A 13,780-nucleotide genomic window follows, 5' to 3' on the forward strand; every position below is an offset into this window, starting at 1 on the left:
CATATCAATATGCTGATTAGACACCATGATTAGTGCACAGGTGTGCCTTAGACTGTCCACAATAAAAGGCCACTCTGAAAGGTGCAGTTTTATCACACAGCACAATGCCACAGATGTCGCAAGATTTGAGGGAGCGTGCAATTGGCATGCTGACAGCAGGAATGTCAACCAGAGCTGTTGCTCGTGTATTGAATGTTCATTTCTCTACCATAAGCCGTCTCCAAAGGCGTTTCAGAGAATTTGGCAGTACATCCAACCAGCCTCACAACCGCAGACCACGTGTAACCACACCAGCCCAGGACCTCCACATCCAGCATGTTCACCTCCAAGATCGTCTGAGACCAGCCACTCGGACAGCTGCTGAAACAATCGGTTTGCATAACCAAAGAATTTCTCCACAAACTGTCAGAAACCGTCTCAGGGAAGCTCATCTGCATGCTCGTCGTCCTCATCGGGGTCTCGACCTGACTCCAGTTCGTCGTCGTAACCAACTTGAGTGGGCAAATGCTCACATTCGCTGGCGTTTGGCACGTTGGAGAGGTGTTCTCTTCACGGATGAATCCCAGTTCACACTGTCGAGGGCAGATGGCAGACAGCGTGTGTGGCGTCGTGTGGGTGAGCGGTTTTCTGATGTCAATGTTGTGGATCAAGTGGCCCATGGTGGTGGTGGGGTTATGGTATGGACAGGCGTCTGTTATGGACGAAGAACACAGGTGCATTTTATTGATGGCATTTTGAATGCACAGAGATACCGTGACGAGATCCAGAGGCCCATTGTTGTGCCATACATCCAAGAACATCACCTCATGTTGCAGCAGGATAATGCACGGCCCCATGTTGCAAGGATCTATACACAATTCTTGGAAGCTGAAAATGTCCCAGTTCTTGCATGGCCGGCATACTCACCGGACATGTCACCCATTGAGCATGTTTGGGATGCTATGGACCGGCGTATACGACAGCGTGTACCAGTTCCTGCCAATATCCAGAAACTTCACACAGCCATTGAAGAGGAGTGGACCAACATTCCACAGGCCACAATTGACAACCTGATCAACTCTATGCAAAGGAGATGTGTTGCACTGCATGAGGCAAATGGTGGTCACACCAGATACTGACTGGTATCCCCCCCCCAATAAAACAAAACTGCACCTTTCAGAGTGGCCTTTTATTGTGGACAGTCTAAGGCACACCTGTGCACTAATCATGGTGTCTAATCAGCATCTTGATATGGCATACCTGTGAGGTGGGATGGATTATCTCAGCAAAGGAGAAGTGCTCACTATCACAGATTTAGACTGGTTTGTGAACAATATTTGAGGGAAATGGTGATATTGTGTATGTGGAAAAAGTTTTAGATCTTTGAGTTAATCTCATACAAAATGGGAGCAAAACCAAAAGTGTTGCATTTATATTTTTGTTGAGTGTATTTGCTCATTTTGAAATGGATGCCTGCAACACGTTTCATAAAAGTTGGGATGGGGCAACAAAAGACTGGGAAAGTTGATGACTGTTCAAAGAATATATAATTGGAAACAGGTGAGTGTCATGATTGGGTATAAAAGGAGCATCCCCAAAAGGTTCAGCCGTTCACAAGCAAAGATGGGGTGAGGATCACCACTTTGTGAACAACTGCATGAAAAAAAAAGTCCAACAGTTTAAGAACAATGTTTCTCAATGTTCAATTGCAAGGAATTTAGGGATTCCATCATCTACAGTCCATAATATAATCAGAAGATTCAGAGAATCTGGAGAACTTTCTACTGCCGAAAACCATCATTGAATGCCCGTGACCTTCGATCTCTCAGGCAGCACTGCATTAAAAACCAACATCATTCTGTAAAGGATCTTACCGCGTGGGCTCAGGAACACTTCAGAAAACCATTGCCAGTTAACACAGTTCGTCAGCAAGTTAAAACTCTACCATGCAAAGCGAAAGCCATACATCAACAACATCCAGAAACACCGCCGCCTTCTCTGGGCCCGAGCTCATTTGAAATGGACAGATGCAAAGTGGAAAAGTGTGCTGTGGTCTGATGAGCCCACATTTCAAATTGTTTTGGAAATCATGGATGTCGTGTCCTCCGGACAAAACAGGATAAAGACCATCCAGATTGTTACCAGCACAAAGTTCAAAAGCCAGCATCTGTGATGGTATGGGGGTATGTTAGTGGCCATGACATGGGCATCTTACACATCTGTGATGGCACATCAATGCTGAAAAGTACATCCAGGTTTTGGAGCAACACATGCTGCCATCCAAGCAACGTCTTTTTCAGGGACGTCCCTGCTTATTTCAGCAAGACAATGCCAAGCCACATTCTGCATGTTACAACAGCATGGCTTTGTAGTAAAAGAGTGTTGGTACTAGACTGGCCTGCCTGCAGTCCAGACTGTTGAACAACTGAAGTCGTACATCAAGCAAGAAGGGAAAAGAATTCCACCTCCAAAGCTTCAACAATTAGTGTCCTCAGTTCCCAAACACTTATTGAGTGTTGTTAGAAGGAAAGGTGATGTAACACAGTGGTAACATACCACTGTCCCAGCTTTTTTGAAACGTGTTGCAGGCATCCATTTCAAAATGAGCAAATATTTGCACAAAAACAATAAAGTTTATCAGTTTGAACATTTAATATCTTGTCTTTGTGGTGTATTCAATTGAATATAGGTTGAAGAGGATTTTCAAATCATTGTATTCTGTTTTTATTTATATTTTACACAACGTCGTCTGTTGTTTGTTTTCTTCTATATTTGTTTTGTTTTTCATGTCCGTTATAAAACCTTCAATCAATCAATGTAGTCTGTAGTATTAACTAGCAGTTTGTGTGTTCTCAGAGTTTTCCATGTTGGGAGACAGACAGCAAGATCAGCTGTGAGCAGACTCTGTTGAAAGGGGAAGGACCTAAAACCTCCTGGACCCGCGAGATAACCAAAGAAGGGCAGCTGATCCTGGTAAAGTTCACAAAATCACCGACGATGGAGACGGTTATAAAGTTTCTACAGTGGCTGATACAGGCCACAACATTTCCCAAATTAAGACAAAACTAGCAAATAAAAAAAAACAAATACAAAAAATAAAGATTAAAAATACTGCATCAATTCAAATTTACACAAAGCACACAAAACAAAGACGATTTGCAAATCTGCACAATACAAAAAGACACAACACTCACAACACAAAAAGACACATTTTGCAAAAGCTGCAGTCTCAGAATCAGAATCAGAATCAGAATTACCTTTATTGTCATTGTAATTTGCATTGCAATGAGATTTGAGTGCAACTCCAAAAAGGTACTTTTCCAAGGTGCGAGTATAATTGTTAAGCAAATTGAAGATAAATTTCAATTCAATTTATTTTCAATTTATTTTCATTTATATAGCGCCAAATTATAACAGAGTTGCCTCAAAGCGCTTCACACAGGTAAGGAGCAACAGTGGTATCAGGAAAAACTCCCTCTGAGGAAGAAACCTCAAGCAGACCAGACTCAAAGGGGTGACCCTCTGCTTGGGCCATACTACAAACATAAATTACAGAACAATTCACAGAACATTTCACGGACGAATATACAAGAAATGCTATTGGTGCACAGGACAGGAGGATCGCCAGCACGAATACAACTCCCATCTCTGGATGGAGCTGCACCTTAAACAGAGAGAAAAAACAGAATCAGGCATCAGAAACACAAAAAATACTGTTTAATTTGCCAGCATTAAACAACAAGAAAAACAGAGAAATACTAATACTGATTGCCGGCCACTAGCCCTAAACATCACTAAAAGACCCAGAATTTAGGTAAAGGTGAGGCCGCGGCCCGCTCCAATTACTAATAAATGAATTAAAAGAGTAAAAAGCGTAAAACAAAACTGTACCAGTATGCTAGCCATATGAAAGGGAAAATAAGTGCGTCTTAAGTCTGGACTTGAAAATCTCCACAGAATCTGACTGTTTTATTGATGCAGGGAGATCATTCCACAGAACAGGGGCACGATAAGAGAAAGCTCTGTGACCCACAAGACTTCTTATTCACCTTAGGGGCACAAAGTAGTCCTGCACCCCGAGAACGTAAAGCCCGGGCCGGTACGTAAGGTTTAATTAGGTCAGCTAGGTAGGGAGGTGCCAGTCCATGAATAATTTTATAGGTTAGTAGCAAAACCTTAAAATCTGATCTCACTGGGACAGGAAGCAAGTGAAGGGATGCCAAAATGGGTGTAATGTGGTCGAACTTTCTGCTTCATGTCAAAAGTCTGGCTGCAGCATTTTGAACCAATTGGAGACCCCTAATGCTAGACTGTGGTAAACCAGAAAATAGAACATTGCAGTAGTCCATTCTAGAAGAGATAAATGCATGGATCAGGGTCTCAGCATCAGCCATAGACAGGATGGGATAAAGCTTCACTATATTTCGCAGGTGGAAGAAACCTGTCCTAGTAATATTTCTAATGCGGAGGCCAAAGGACAACGAAGGATCAAAAATTACCCCAAGGTTCCTCACTTTGTCAGTGTGATGTATGACACACGAGCCGAGGCTGAGCGTTAACTGGTCAAATTGATACCGATGTCTCACTGGACCAAGAACCATCATTTCAGTCTTATCAGAGTTTAAAAGTAGGACATTTCTAGACATCCAACTTCTCACTGCTGCAAGGCAATCTTCTAAGGATTTTATGTGAACGAGATTACCAGCAGTTATCGGCATGTATAACTGAGTATCATCTGCATAGCAGTGAAAGGTAATCCCAAAATGCTGCAATATGTGCCCGGGGGTGCTATATAAAGGGAGAAAAGCAGGGGGCCTAATACAGACCCCTGTAGAACCCCAAATTTCATGTCACTAAGGTTAGAGGTAGTGTTACTGTACAAAACACAGTGAGAACGACTGGTCAAGTATGACGTCAGCCATGCAAGGGCACTCCCAGTAATCCCAAAATGATTTTCCAGCCTATCAAGTAGAATATGATGATCCATTGTATCAAATGCAGCACTGAGATCTAACGGCAACAGAACCGTAGTGGTGTCCGAATCCATTCAATTAATCAATCAATTTTTTTTTATATAGCGCCAAATCACAACAAACAGTTGCCCCAAGGCGCTTTGTATTGTAAGGCAAGGCCATACAATAATTATGTAAAACCCCAACGGTCAAAACGACCCCCTGTGAGCAAGCACTTGGCTACAGTGGGAAGGAAAAACTCCCTTTTAACAGGAAGAAACCTCCAGCAGAACCAAGCTCAGGGAGGGGCAGTCTTCTGCTGGGACTGGTTGGGGCTGAGGGAGAGAACCAGGAAAAACACATGCTGTGGAGGGGAGCAGAGATCGATCACTAATGATTAAATGCAGAGTGGTGCATACAGAGCCAAAAAGAGAAAGAAACAGTGCATCATGGGAACCGCCCAGCAGTCTACGTCTATAGCAGCATAACTAAGGGATGGTTCAGGGTCACCCGATCCAGCCCTAACTATAAGCTTTAGCAAAAAGGAAAGTTTTAAGCCTAATCTTAAAAGTAGAGAGGGTTGTCTGTCTCCTGATCTGAATTGGGAGCTGGTTCCACAGGAGAGGAGCCTGAAAGCTGAAGGCTCTGCCTCCCAATCTACTCTTACAAACCCTAGGAACTCCAAGTAAGCCTGCAGTCTGAGAGCGAAGCGCTCTATTGGGGTGATATGGTACTACGAGGTCCCTAAGATAAGATGGGACCTGATTATTCAAAACCTTATAAGTAAGAAGAAGAATTTTAATTCTATCTAGAATTAACAGGAAGCCAATGAAGAGAGGCCAATATGGGTGAGATATGCTCTCTCCTTCTAGTCCCCGTCAGTACTCTAGCTGCAGCATTTTGAATTAACTGAAGGCTTTTTAGGGAACTTTTAGGACAACCTGATAATAATGAATTACAATAGTCCAGCCTAGAGGAAATAAATGCATGAATTAGTTTTTCAGCATCACTCTGAGACAAGACCTTTCTGATTTTAGAGATATTGCGTAAATGCAAAAAAGCAGTCCTACATATTTGTTTAATATGCGCTTTGAATGACATATCCTGATCAAAATGACTCCAAGATTTCTCACAGTATTACTAGAGGCCAGGGCAATGCCATCCAGAGTAAGGATCTGGTTAGACACCATGTTTCTAAGATTTGTGGGGCCAAGTACAATAACTTCAGTTTTATCTGAGTTTAAAAGCAGGAAATTAGAGGTCATCCATGTCTTTATGTCTGTAAGACAATCCTGCAGTTTAGCTAATTGGTGTGTGTCCTCTGGCTTCATGGATAGATAAAGCTGGGTATCATCTGCGTAACAATGAAAATTTAAGCAATACGTCTAATAATACTACCTAAGGGAAGCATGTATAAAGTGAATAAATTGGTCCTAGCACAGAACCTTGTGGAACTCCATAATTAACCTAGTCTGTGAAGAAGATTCCCCATGTACATGAAACAAATTGTAATCTATTAGACAAATATGATTCAAACCACCGCAGCGCAGTGCCTTTAATACCTATGGCATGCTCTAATCTCTGTAATAAAATTTTATGGTCAACAGTATCAAAAGCAGCACTGAGGTCTAACAGAACAAGCACAGAGATGAGTCCACTGTCCGAGGCCATAAGAAGATCATTTGTAACCTTCACTAATGCTGTTTCTGTACTATGATGAATTCTAAAACCTGACTGAAACTCTTCAAATAGGACCATTCCTCTGCAGATGATCTGTTAGCTGTTTACAACTACCCTTTCAAGAATTTTTGAGAGAAAAGGAAGGTTGGAGATTGGCCTATAATTAGCTAAGATAGCTGGGTCAAGTGATGGCTTTTTAAGTAATGGTTTAATTACTGCCACCTTAAAAGCCTGTGGTACATAGCCAACTAACAAAGATAGATTGATCCTATTTAAGATCGAAGCATTAAATAATGGTAGGGCTTCCTTGAGCAGCCTGGTAGGAATGGGGTCTAATAAACATGTTGATGGTTTGGATGAAGTAACTAATGAAAATAACTCAGACAGAACAATCGGAGAGAATGAGTCTAACCAAATACCGGCAATCACTGAAAGCAGCCAAAGATAACGATACGTCTTTGGGATGGTTATGAGTAATTTTTTCTCTAATAGTTAAAATTTGTTAGCAAAGAAAGTCATGAAGTCCATTACTAGTTAAAGTTAATGGAATACTCAGCTCAATAGAGCTCTGACTCTTTGTCAGCCTGGCTACAGTGCTGAAAAGAAACCTGGGGTGTTCTTATTTTCTTCAATTAGTGATGAGTAGAAAGATGTCCTAGCTTTACGGAGGGCTTTTTTATAGAGCAACAGACTCTTTTTCCAGGCTAAGTGAAGATCTTCTAAATTAGTGAGACGCCATTTCCTCTCCAACTTACGGGTTATCTGCTTTAAGCTACGAGTTTGTGAGTTATACCACGGAGTCAGGCACTTCTGATTTAAAGCTCTCTTTTTACAGCTACAGCATCCAAAGTTGTCTTCAATGAGGATGTAAAACTATTGACGAGATACTCTATCTCACTTACAGAGTTTAGGTAGCTACTCTGCACTGTGTTGGTATATGGCATTAGAGAACATAAAGAAGGAATCATATCCTTAAACCTAGTTACAGCGCTTTCTGAAAGACTTCTAGTGTAATGAAACTTATTCCCCACTGCTGGGTAGTCCATCAGAGTAAATGTAAATGTTATTAAGAAATGATCAGACAGCAGGGAGTTTTCAGGGAATACTGTTAAGTCTTCTATTTCCATACCATAAGTCAGAACAAGATCTAAGATATGATTAAAGTGGTGGGTGGACTCGTTTACTTTTTGAGCAAAGCCAATAGAGTCTAATAATAGATTAAATGCAGTGTTGAGGCTGTCATTCTCAGCATCTGTGTGGATGTTAAAATCGCCCACTATAATTATCTTATCTGAGCTAAGCACTAAGTCAGACAAAAGGTCTGAAAATTCACAGAGAAACTCACAGTAACGACCAGGTGGACGATAGATAATAACAAATAAAACTGTTTTTTGGGACTTCCAATTTGGATGTACAAGACTAAGAGTCAAGCTTTCAAATGAATTAAAGCTCTGTCTGGGTTTTTGATTAATTAATAAGCTGGAATGGAAGATTGCTGCTAATCCTCCGCCCCGGCCCGTGCTACGAGCGTTCTGACAGTTAGTGTGACTTGGGGGTGTTGACTCATTTAAACTAACATATTCATCCTGCTGTAACCAGGTTTCTTTAAGGCAGAATAAATCAATATGTTGATCAATTATTATATCATTTACCAACAGGGACTTAGAAGAGAGAGACCTAATGTTTAATAGACCACATTTAACTGTTTTAGTCTGTGGTGCAGTTGAAGGTGCTATATTATTTTTTCTTTTTGAATTTTTATGCTTAAATAGATTTTTGCTGGTTATTGGTGGTCTGGGAGCAGACACCGTCTCTACGGGGATGGGGTAATGAGGGGATGGCAGGGGGAGAGAAGCTGCAGAGAGGTGTATAAGACTACAACTCTGCTTCCTGGTCCCAACCCTGGATAGTCACGGTTTGGAGGATTTAAGAAAATTGGCCAGATTTCTAGAAATGAGAGCTGCTCCATCCAAAGTGGGATGGATGCCGTCTCTCCTAACAAGACCAGGTTTTCCCCAGAAGCTTTGCCAATTATCTATGAAGCCCACCTCATTTTTTGGACACCACTCAGACAGCCAGCAATTCAGGGAGAACATGCGGCTAAACATGTCACTCCCGGTCCGGTTGGGGAGGGGCCCAGAGAAAACTACAGAGTCCGACATTGTTTTTGCAAAGTTACACACCGATTTAATGTTACTTTTAGTGACCTCCGATTGGCGTAACCGGGTGTCATTACTGCCGACGTGAATTACAATCTTACCAAATTTACGCTTAGCCTTAGCCAGCAGTTTCAAATTTCCTTCAATGTCGCCTGCTCTGGCCCCCGGAAGACAATTAACTATGGTTGCTAGTGTCGCTAACTTCACATTTCTCAAAACAGAGTCGCCAATAACCAGAGTTTGATCCTCGGCGGGTGTGTCGCCGAGTGGGGAAAAACGGTTAGAAATGTGAATGGGTTGGCGGTGTACACGGGGCTTCTGTTTAGGACTACGCTTCCTCCTCACAGTCACCCAGTCGGCCTGCTTTCCCGGCTGCTCGGGATCTGCCAGGGGGGAACTAACGGCGGCTAAGCTACCTTGGTCCGCACCGACTACAGGGGCCTGGCTAGCTGTAGAATTTTCTACGGTGCGGAGCCGAGTCTCCAATTCGCCCAGCCTGGCCTCCAAAGCTACGAATAAGCTACACTTATTACAAGTACCATTACTGCTAAAGGAGGCCGAGGAATAACTAAACATTTCACACCCAGAGCAGAAAAGTGCAGGAGAGACAGGAGAAGCCGCCATGCTAAATCGGCTAAGAGCTAGTAGCTGCGCTAAGCTAGCGGATTCCTAAAAACACGCAAAGTGAATAATGTGTAAATAATTTAGAGGTGATTCAGCAGAAGGAGTGCTTTAGTTAAGGCACGTAAAGATTACACTGGGAAACAAATCGTAATCTAGATAACTAGATCAATCTAACTGCGCAGATTAAACAGCTAACAGATACAGAAAAACACCGCTGTGCTCCGGAACAGGAAGTGATACAATACCGCAGTGAGAGACAACCACCATTGTAAGCAGAAGGTCATTCACCACTTTAGTGAGAGCCGTCTCTGTGGAATGATATTTTCTAAAAGCAGACTGCAGTGGCTCAAAGAGATTATTCTCAGTAAGATAGTCTACGAGCTGCCGTGACACTACTTTTTCCAGAATTTTAGAGAAAAATGATAGATTTGATATCGGCTGATAGTTTGTCAATACACTAGGGTCAAGATTAGGTTTCTTAAGTAATGGTTTAATCACTGCAGATTTGAAACATTTAGGAACAGATCCAGAAGTTAAAGAAAGATTAATAATTTCCAGCACAGTCGGCCCAAAGGTGGGCCACAGGTCCTTAAACAGTTTTGTTGGTATAGGATCAAATAAACAGGTTGTGCTTTTTGTTGACATTACGAGTTTTGTCAGCATGCCTAGTGAGATACTGTCAAATTCTGTAAAACTAGGTAATACCTCAGTAGTGGCGCCCACATCAGTAGCAGGGTGTAGTGGCTGGATTAAGGCATGCCGGGATATGTTTAACCTGATGTCTTCTATTTTCTTCCCAAAGTAATCCAGGAAATCTTGTGCTGTAAAAGGAGAGCAAACTACAGGTGGTTGTCCATGCAAAAGTGTTGCCACCGTGGCAAACAAGAACTTTGAGTTATGCTTGTTTTTGTTGATCAAATCAGCGTATTAAGTCCGCTTTGTAGCCAATAATGCATGCTTATAGTCTAAGATAGCATCACGCCACGCAAGGTGAATAATGTGGAACAACTAATTTGGAACAACGCCATTTCCGTTCTAGACCTCTTGCTTTATGCTTGAGGTCACGCAGATAATCATTGAACCAAGGTGACTGTGATTTGGGGGAGCGCGGTTTTAACACAGGTGGTGCAATCATGTCGAGTGCAGTTTTGAGCACTGAGTTTAAACTATCCACAAGTCTGTCTACTGACTGGGTATTTGTCAAACGTGAAGCTAAGACATAAATAAAATAAAATGTGGACCAAGTAAAATGTAAAACAAGAATTATATACAACTGTGGGATAATATTGCAATATTGGAAATATTGCACATGGTTTACAGATATTGCACAAGAAATTTGAAAAGTGCAGATTAAAGTGGTTTGTTATTGTTCAGAGCAGTGATCGCTCTGGGGAGAAAGTCCTAGTTTTGATTGACCTATACCATTGGCCAGAGGGTAGTAGGTCAAACAGGTGGTTGCTGGGGTGGGATGTGTCTTTGCTGATGCTGCCAGCTCTGCTGAGGTAGCGAGAGCTGGCAATGTCTTCCAGGCTGGGCAGAGAGCAGCCAGTGATCCTGTGGGCCGTTTTGATCACCCTCTGCAGTGCTCTCCTGTCTGCTGCTGAGCACCCCCTCGTACCACGCTGTGATGCAGTACATCAGGATGCTCTCGATGGTGGCTCTGTAGAACAACACCAGCAGCTTCTCCTCCAGATTGTTCCTCCTGAGCACACTCAGGAAGTGGAGTCGCTGCTGGGCTTTCTTCACCACCACTGTGGTGTTGGCAGTCCAGGAGAAGCTGTCAGAGAGCTGTACTCCCAGGAAGCTGATGGAGCTGATCATTTCCAAACAGTCCCCATGGATTTAGAGCGAGGCTGGGTCAGCCCTGCCATTCCTGAAGTCCAGGATTATTTGTTTTGTTTTTGTGGTGTTCAGCGGCAGGTTGTTAGCTGAACACCACGCTGTCAGTCGATTGATCTCATCTCTGTAATCAGACTCATCCCCCCTGAGATAAGCCCAATCACGGTGGTGTCATCCGCAAACTTTGTGATGGTGTTTGAGAGATAGGTCGGAGAGCAGTCGTGCGTGTAAAGGGTGAACAGGAGGGGGCTCAATACACAGCCTTGAGGGGAACTGGTGCTGAATGTGATGGTGGAGGAAAGGTGGGGGCTAGGTTTCACAGACTGTGGGCGATTTGTGAGGAACTCCTTGATCCACTGGCAGATGGGGGTGGAGATGCCCAGATGTATCAGTTTCTGGACCAGGATCTCCGGGATGATGTGGTTGAAGGCTGAGCTGAAGTCCAGGAAGAGCATCCTCACATAGCTCCCCTGGTGCTCCAGGTGGCTCAGCGCGATGTGGAGAGCTGTGGTGATAGCGTCCTCCGTGGAGCGGTTTGCCCTGTAGGCAAACTGGTGGGGGTCCAGAATGGGAGGCAGACAGGCCCTGATGTGCTGAGAGACCAGTCTTTCAAAGCACTTCATGACCACAGGCGTAAGTGCAACAGGCCTGTAGTCATTTATGCTGTCCACTGCTGACTTCTTTGGGACTGGGATGATGGTGGAAGATTTGAGGCAGAGTGGGATGATGGCCTGCGACAGGAACAGGCTAAAGATGCAGGTGAAAACTCCAGCCAGTTGGCCAGCGCACGCTTTGAGTACCTTTCCAGGTACACCATCGGGGCCGGCCGCCTTCCTGGGGTTCACTGCCTTCAGCACACGTCTCACTTCATGTTCCTGAAGTGTTAGTGTGCCAGTGCTGGAGGCTGGTGGGTCTTGCACACCTCTTTGACACCATAACGATATTACGGCTCTTATTCACATTTCACGAACCTGGTTCAAAAACTATGATTTTGAGGCTGCTTTTGTGCACAATAAAGTGGCGTCAAACTTGTGAGTGAATGAGCAACTTTTGCGTAATCCATCAATATGGAACATAGAGAGTGTAAAAAAACATGATGTGACAGAAGAAATCTGAACTCAGATTCAGATTCAGCACCCCAAAATTACCATAAATCAGTTCTCAAAGTCCATGCAAGAATGTATTTATTTATTTATTTTTTAGTGTTATTATTATTAGCTTCAATGGCTTGTCTCTGGAATTTATGATTTATTTTTAGAGATTACAAATGAAATGTGATAATGACAGTCGCTGTCATCTATGACTTTGGGCTTTTAATGCTACTTTACTTGCTGATTTAATCATTTCTGATCATATTTTATTTGAAATGTGCAGAACCATCTGGATGTTTGAAATCAATTCTGATGTGAAATTTAAACAAATGTAAGATTAGACTGAATCGTGTGTTACTGTTTCAGTAGATCTAAACAGATTTCTACCTACATAAGATGGCAGCCACACTGACCTTGCCATTCTCCTCCCTTTTCAGACAATGCGAGCGGATGACGTGATATGCACCAGACTCTATGAACGGCAATGAACAAGAGCACTTCTCACTTTTCACCCTTCCAGCCTGTCTCTCCCGCCTCACCGCTCCCGTCACTCCCCGATGTTGATAGCCACATGTAGAATGTATTTTTTTTTGTGCCATAATGTACCCACAGTATATGTCGTATAAACTTTGTCCGTAGCTCCTGAGTTATCCGTCTGTTTTTGCAGCTCCTGCTTATGATTTCAACATGTTGTCTTGTATATGTGATTTGACTGACAGTCAGCACATTTGGCGTTACACGTACATGTGCATGGTTGCAGCAGAGGGTGTTATCGATGATATTTGTTGTTTTGTGGAAACCAAATTGTGAGCTGTTTCAGCTCAGTTGTGACCCTCCTTTATTTCTTTAACCCTGCTCCATAACTTTGACATTTTCTATAGAATGACAGCTTTTTGATATTTATTATCACGCTACTGTCTGATACAGTACTGCTTGAGTTTTTACTTTGAGTCTCTTTTATATGACATGTCTGAAGACTTTCTCAATAAACCATAATATTACTGAAGCTTGATGTTTTGCTCTTCTGTCTTACAGTTTGTGAGTGTCGCTGCAGAATACGTGCACATTAGACGGCTCCGTCTTATTTTAGGCATCCTGTCAGCCATCTGAACCTGGAATAACGTGTCCCCTCCCACACCCTCTTGATGTTTCTTTCTTTCCATTCATCCTTCTTCTCTCTGCCACGTGCTCTTGCTCTTCCTCTCATTTCTCTCCAATTTTAGTTCGTATTTTTCCTTCCAGTGTGGAAAATGTTGATTGGACATTTCATAAGGATCTGCTCATCCTGCAGTTTTCCCTGGCAGCTCACTGATAGAGTGCTATTTCAGACTTGACATTCTATTTCCATTTAGCTTACCAGCTGGGTGAATTTGAATCTCTTGTTTTAGCATTGCTGTCTGACATTTATATATTCTTCCAGTTGATGGAACATCTGTTGTTATGGTAACAAAAGAAG

At 42.8% G+C, this 13,780-nt stretch overlaps 1 protein-coding gene across 1 annotated transcript in view; it reads left to right on the forward strand.

Annotated features, from left to right (window-relative positions):
* The window catches only part of crabp2a (cellular retinoic acid binding protein 2, a), a 39,925-nt gene extending 26,599 nt beyond the window's left edge, over positions 1 to 13,326 (forward strand). The window contains exons 3-4 of the mRNA XM_034174719.1: positions 2,836 to 2,952; positions 12,762 to 13,326. Of these exons, the coding sequence (XP_034030610.1) occupies positions 2,836 to 2,952; positions 12,762 to 12,812 (168 nt within the window). The 3' untranslated portion in view covers positions 12,813 to 13,326. The remainder of the gene's footprint in view (positions 1 to 2,835; positions 2,953 to 12,761) is intronic.
* Positions 13,327 to 13,780: the final 454 nt, after the last annotated feature.

Source organism: Thalassophryne amazonica, chromosome 7 (genome assembly GCF_902500255.1).
Source record: "Thalassophryne amazonica chromosome 7, fThaAma1.1, whole genome shotgun sequence".
Taxonomy (NCBI): domain Eukaryota; kingdom Metazoa; phylum Chordata; class Actinopteri; order Batrachoidiformes; family Batrachoididae; genus Thalassophryne; species Thalassophryne amazonica.